The sequence below is a fragment of the Rissa tridactyla genome, chromosome 2 (assembly GCF_028500815.1).
Source record: "Rissa tridactyla isolate bRisTri1 chromosome 2, bRisTri1.patW.cur.20221130, whole genome shotgun sequence".
Lineage (NCBI taxonomy): Eukaryota > Metazoa > Chordata > Aves > Charadriiformes > Laridae > Rissa > Rissa tridactyla.
In genome coordinates this window covers 143,181,850-143,188,759 of record NC_071467.1, presented here as the reverse complement: position 1 = coordinate 143,188,759, position 6,910 = coordinate 143,181,850, and the positions used below count along the sequence as shown (strand labels likewise).

Sequence of the window (6,910 nt, the reverse complement as noted above, 5' to 3'; positions counted from 1 at the left end):
AATATATTAGGTTTCCCTCAAAATTAACTTTTAGAAAAGAGAATTATTGGAAAAGATGAGCGTCTACAAAAATATGACACTGGTTCAGACTTACAAGCTTACCTGAGAGAACAAAGGTGTTGGCTTAAAACACAAAGGCATTCACACATGCAGTGGGAAAAAGGCAACATTGGTAGATTGCAAGACAGGAAAGCAAAAGTGACAATGTGGGAGCTCAGGTACGTATCAGTTTAGCAGTGATTAAGTACTTTATACAGAGAAGAAAATAGGTTGAACCATGCCAATGGATTTGTCTAAGCATCTACAGTATATGCTGTGCTTTTGTGCTCCTTCATTTTGATGTTGTCTTGCTGAGGTATCTTCATTTTCTCCCCTTTTGGCCTAAAATGGGTTGGTGAAAGCAGACCCTGCAAGATTATGAAAGAAAGGTAGTTATTTTCCAAGCAATATGGTTAGGAATGCTAGGATTAAATTATCTCCATGTTCAGTCTGGAAACTTAAAACTTCTGACTGGGTACGTCAGAAAAAAGTCTGTTGCCGAGGAGGAAGGAAACACACAGATCTAGGATGGGTTAATAAGATATAAAGCCAATCACCTAAATGATCTCAGTTCAGACTCATCCCAGACCACAACAACCAGAATTTGTCACTGTTTGATGATTCAGTGACCATGAGATTGCATTATGTGTCAATAGTTTTAATGGGAAGAACAGGGTTCAAGTGGTCAGGGGTTTGAGCTCCCCTTCTCACAGAGGGTTGATTCCCCAAAGCTGAGACTGAAGTCCAAGTACCAGGAAACGTTTAGTGTTGTAATGTCATTTATATGCACACGGTGATAAACGGAGAATGCAGCATCCATTTCCACACACTCCCACATGCACACCCGACATTTTTTACACTTTGTTAAATATAGAAATGTAGTCCTCTACTTTTGGCTCATGTATTGTGAAAGTAGCTACCATCAAACGATACAAATACTTTGGACAAGTAGAGACAGAAAACTGGAAATGAGTATATTGAGTTGTCTACACAATCAAGGCTGAGGATGGAACAGTGGTTTGGTTTAATGTTAGTACATAACAGAGTAACACCATATCCTATAGTTACCTTCTAAAGTTCTATGTGAGTATGTGGAAGAATATTTGGGAGACATTAATTGTCTTCTGCCCATTCCATGGGATCTTGAGAGCACACAGTCTACGTACATATCCCAGAAGTTCTGGGCTAAATCATTGAAGAGTTCGTTGTGTTTGGGCTTAGGGGATTCCTTCAGGAACATCATGAAGTCCCAGAGATCAATGACTGTATCTGCTACCTTGAGTTTCTTCATTTCCACCAGCCCATGGGACGACACCTCCCAGCACTGATGGTCAATTTGACCCAGGCTTGCGGGAGTTTCTTTTTGATAGTCTAGATTGGCATAAGCCAAATTCAGTATCAATACACAGCCCAGCTGAAGATACCACCTTCGTTTCCATACAAATTCCATACTCCAAGAAGATACCTGAAAGAAAGTGTATGAAATCGGTGATTCTGACATTATGTAGTTCATTCTCGCAGAACTTTCAAGGACACCTCGAGAGAGGATTTATACAGATATACAGAAAATATTTCTTTTCAAACCGTGGCATAACTACCAGTCAATGAACCCTAACGCTGGAGCTAGGTGTGCACCTAGAAATTGTTAATGCCCTTTCGAACATGAAAACCTGAAGAAGAAAGTTCGATGTGATCGAAGCCTAGTCAGAACTGTTCCTTGAGCTCAAGACTTCTTCCCTGAAACTCCTCTGTTTAGATCATCAGTAAAATCAGATTAATGGCAGATGCTGAAAGAATCCTAGTGGTATTCTATTTCAAATGATTGCAAACAAGTAACAGAGTTAGAAATGGCCAGTCTTTCATGGAGCAGTCCAGCTCAGGAAGGTGGGAATGAAGGAACATTAAACCAGACCGTTACGCTGTACTGGGTGAGCACGGGCAGGTTATGAACTCATTCGGTAGCTCTTGCAAAACCAGAAAAAGGCATATTCCTTTCTGGCTTATGTTAGAAAATTAAGCAAACTTTTGGCACAATTATTTCTAGCATATATGCAAAACAGAAACTATCTGGAGAACTGGAGATGGAGAGAGTAATAATACAGGAGGCATAATAAGAACTTCAAATGCTACAGAATTAGTAGTCATTATGATACATGGATTCCTTCTGTGAAAGCTGCAATTTTCCTATGATGCATATTACATATGCTCAAAGCAGGTTTAGACAGAACATCACTGTAACACCTGATAAATATTTTCCTATAAAGTGCAGTGGAAGAGGAGAATAAACACAAAAGGAAACCCAAACCCAAAAAAGTGAACATGGAAAGAAGCCTGAGAAAAAGATGACAGTCAAGACTCTCAAATAGTGCCCCTTATTCTGGTGTCCTAAATTAGTTCTACGTCAAATAGTTGGTACCAGGCTCATTCCCATCGTTTCCAGTCCCCATGCCGGCTCAGAAGGTAAAATACAAATACAAAATGATGCGAGGCTTTGTGCCGATTCAAGGCAAAGTTTTGGGCAACCAGGCAAATTTTACTGGGAACTTGGCCAGAATTGCAAGTGTGCTCGCCCCCTCGGAATATCTTTGGACACTGGCAATATGAAAAGTTAGCCTACGATGTCTTCAAAGTGTTAACACACTCATGTCCTCTCTGCAACTCCTAGTGATGCAGTTAAAGAGAGGATGATCTACAGATAATACAACATACACGTGAACTGCCTGTAAGAAGACAGAGTTGTAGTGCTACCATGGAGTTCACAGTCATACCAAGCTGGGTCAGGAAACAGGAGCTGTCGCCTTAGGGTTCTGGGACGATTTTTAGTCTGAATGTGCCATTACACTGCTGCAGCCATCTGAGGTCCCGAAACTCAGGTATTCCTTTACCTCACTTTCAGGACTCAAGGGAATAAGACAGACCCCAGCCTATCTATCTATCTCCTTCAGAAAACTACACTTGCCAGCTGCATTTCAGCAGGCAGCAGGATTATCTGCCTCAACATCCTGAGAGTTTATGAGTACGTATTAAAGTTTCTCTTCCTTGGGTTGTTAGAAAACTGGCTCCAGCAAACAAGCAGGAATGGAAATGCTTCTCTTCTCACTTCCACTTCGCTAGGCACCAGCATTTAGAGGGAGGACAGGCTAGCAATTTAGCTACAAAGTAGGAAAACAGCAGCCAGCAAGCCACCAACCTTTTGAGTTGTTCTGATTTAATGTTTTAATCCAGCTAAAAACTAAAATGCCATGCATTTGACCACCTCAAACAGGAGCAGAGACGACAACAAGCCTCACAGAGACTTTGAACTACTAACTCCTACTATTCAGTACAAGACAGGTGAGTTTCACAAAGGCAATAAGTAAAGAGCCACAATAGAAGTTATACTTACAGTGTTTCTGTGATGCGATGGGAAACAGTAGCCTTGAATCAAGAGTAGTCAGACACTTGGAGAAAAAGAAATTCCTGAGAGGGCTGCAAGCGCCCGGCAGCTGCTGGATGCTCCAAGGATGCCGGGATTACACTGCACGGGGACGACTCTGCCACTGGCAAAGCAGCAGCAGCAGCAGCAACAGCAGCAGCATGAGCTCAGGTCAGCGGGAAAGGCGGGAGGGGGCTGTGGCTGTGGCTGTGGCTGTGGCTGTGGATGTGGCTGTGGCTGTGGCTGTGGCAGCCCCACCTCCTTCTGCAGGGGGCAGGGAGCGCCAGCCCAGCCTGGGCTGGGGGGTCACCTGCAGAGACTGGGTATGGGGCGGGTGGGTGTTTGGTGAGGGAAGGGGAGAGGCAGAGGGCTGTCAGAGGGAGGAAAAGACAATGGATAGCAAATCTTCTTCCAAATCAGTAATGTGAACACTCTCCCCATTTTATAAGCCCAGGTTTCCATCCGCAATCCTGCCTGCCCACTAAAACACGCACCCATCAAAGACATTATCTCACACTAATGGAAAACAGACGTACAGCCCAGAATATATAGGCACCATGTGCATCCATTATTCCAGTTCCCTTTGTGTAGAAACCCCCTAACTTGAAATCAGTTTTACACTGTTTTTTAAAATCTCCCATGACTTGGTTGCCAGAGAGGATTTCAATGCCCTTTTATTTGTACTCGACAACATCGCCTCCAGAAGCTGGTGCCAGCGCTGGCCGCTGCACTGGTGTCCACGTCCCACATTGTCCAGCCAGCAGCAGCCCAGCTGTGCCAGTGGTTCAAGACTCTTCTGTCTTGTTTCTGGCCAGTTATTTTCTCTGCTAAGGAACTAGGCTCATGCACATGTTTAGAAGAGCTTCCTTTCCTTCAAGGCAGAGAAGCTTGTGAAGAAGCTTACTTAGATTTCTCATTATTTCTTCCATGCTTGTTCTTGTGATACACCAGTTAAGATATCTTATCAGCCTAAGACCAAAAATAGAGACAGATTTTTTTTTCCAGTTGCTGTGGATGGATTTTCCATGGGTCTATACGTTGTAGGTTAACCCAGCCGGATCCAGTACACTGTATAAAATAACTTCTATCCTGATAGTAAAATAAGGTTAAAAATACAGTTTAAATTAAGGGTTGTCAGGGAGCCCAAAGCATTAAAATCTGTAAAAGGCCTTGACTTCCCATAATGGAAGATGCTTTATTAGTGCCAAGTGTGTTCCCAAGGGCAAATTCCTGTCCATAAATTAGCAATTCTGTTTCTCCCTCAGTCCTGGCATTCTTCCTTGGATAGCTCAGGCAACTCCACACTCAACAAGCTGGATTTCTGGAGCCTGTTCTAGGTATCTATTGTGCCTAATTCAGGACAGGTTGCCCAAAATCGAATTCTACAAGGATGAGGATTATTACAGCTATCTTGTCTGGTATAATTAAAGCTTAGATTTCTTTACACAGATTTTTGCTGACAAATTTCTGAACATGTATATTCAAATCACCTCTTAGATTACCAGGGAAAATGGACTGGGTCACCATCTGAGATGCAGACATTTTTTAGGGAACTCTTCATGCATTGCATACATGCTGTCTAAACTCTCCAAGGGGGCTGTTGCTGTCAAGGAAGATCATCAGTCTTTCTCCTTCAAAGGCACTAGAGTTTATTCAAAGTTTGTCAAAGTAAAACTGTCAGCAGCCAACATCATTAAACTCAAAGCATTTTACCAAATACACTGAAATTCTGTGATTCTTTCTAACCTGTTGCTGTTCAATGTCAGATTATAACTTTGAATGTAGCTGCCTCTATGTCACAAATTCCTACAGCCGGAGATATGCAACAAAATCAGTAATGGAAAATGGCAATGCTATCGACCACGCCTCAGAAATGCTCCAGGATTCCTGTGCCCGCTTCTGCAATAAAGGGCGGGATCATGAACCACTGAAGTCCCCCACTTCACCGGTGTCTCAGTGCAGCTCATCACTGTGCAGAAGAACCGTTCATAACTGAAGAACTACTGCAGAAGGGACGTCCCAGCCCTCTTCCCATTGCATATAATGGAGGGAAGTCTTTTTAATCCCTCCTCACCTGCTGAGGGCTGGAAATGGCTTGAGAGAAGGCTGGGAATTTGTCTGGCCCAAGGCTACATGCTCTGTAGTGGGTTTCTTGAGTTCCTTCACTTCATCTTTTGGTCCAGAGATACGCTTACAAAGAATAACTTGCAAACCTGGGGGGGTTTACCAGTGGGATTTCCTCATCTATTACCTTAAAGAGACCAGAGTCTGTCCTGCATGGTGTGAGGATGAACGCAAAGTGTTCTGAAGACCTATGGCACAAGGAGTGGTAAACAGGGTTACTCTACAGAACCGAATTTGAAAACCAAAGGAAAACACTTGGATGAAAAGCTCAAGTAGAAGACAAGTTTCTTCTTCATATACAATCATTCTAGCACAATGTGGGGACAAATACTTTGTCTGCAAGTAGTGTTCAGGCAACTTAAAAGCGAGTGCTCCGAATGTCATCAGTCTGGTGTCACAGAACTTACGTCTTTGTAAAAGCTGTTCGAAGGTTCACAGCAAATGTCAGGGGTCTGAGGCACTGGCAAGACTAGGGCTCCCTCACAGCTTCACTCCTCTTTAAAGACATGAAAATTCAAAAGGCGACTGTTCAAAGTACAAGGGAAATGCTGCATCTGGCACACAGCAGACAATCACTTCACTCTGCACCACCGGGTCCATGCAGAAATCAAACCCCGCGGAACCTCTGTACAAACCCAACAGGTCTCTTCAAGGCTGTGGACACAGTACCACATCACTAACTCTCCTGCATGAGATGTTCCCTGAAGGAACGAGGTCCGCTCTATACAAGGAGAGGGCTGAGGTAACTAAATTGCAGCTGCTCCTTTCTTAAATTCAGGTCTCACCCAACAGCTCAGGACTGTAATTTAAACTTTATTTTTCTGCGCGGTACATTACCACGTACGAAAAACAACGTACCCAGAATCGTGATGGCTGAATCCCATAAAACTGGTAACAGTCCCAGCTTCAGAGAACCTCCTCTCTCCAGAGGAAGGCACAGCTGACAAGAATGTAGGACAAATATGTAATAAAATTGGGTCTGTTAGGGTTTCACAACATGCTTTTGTGGAACACAACATGACAGGAACAGCCTGTTCTTTCAAGTGGAAACGTAGTAATTTCTGTCATGAAAACAATGTATACAGTACTTGAAGGCAAATACAAACCTGCTCTGAAATGACAACTTTCAGAATAACTAGCTGTCTTCTGGGAGCCTTTCCAGCTAAGCAATATAAACACTCTTTCAAAATCTTGTTTCAAATAAATAAGCCATGTTTGAACCTACACAGCTACATAGGAAAAAAAAACATCTGGAAGACTGGAATATAGTTGTCTCATCTCTGAACTCTTTGTATCATCGAAAGGAGTTAAAGCTGTATTAGATGTAATTAC

At 43.0% G+C, this 6,910-nt stretch overlaps 1 protein-coding gene across 1 annotated transcript; it reads right to left on the bottom strand.

Moving 5' to 3' along the window:
* Positions 1-341: 341 nt before the first annotated feature.
* On the bottom strand, positions 342-1,489 carry FAM237B (family with sequence similarity 237 member B). The gene is made up of 2 exons (XM_054193433.1): positions 1,108-1,489; positions 342-407 (listed from the first exon to the last, which is right to left on the bottom strand). The coding sequence occupies exons 1-2, from the start codon at positions 1,487-1,489 to the stop codon at positions 382-384; spliced, it is 408 nt and encodes a 135-aa protein (XP_054049408.1). The 3' UTR covers positions 342-381.
* Positions 1,490-6,910: the final 5,421 nt, after the last annotated feature.

Excerpts from the sequence above, each read along its gene's own strand:
- FAM237B (XM_054193433.1), bottom strand. The coding sequence starts at position 1,489 with ATGGAATTTGTATGGAAACGAAGGTGGTATCTTCAGCTGGGCTGTGTA. Across the intron at positions 408-1,107 it reads CTCACATAGAACTTTAGAAG|GGTCTGCTTTCACCAACCCA; the intron begins GTAACTATAGGA and ends ATAATCTTGCAG.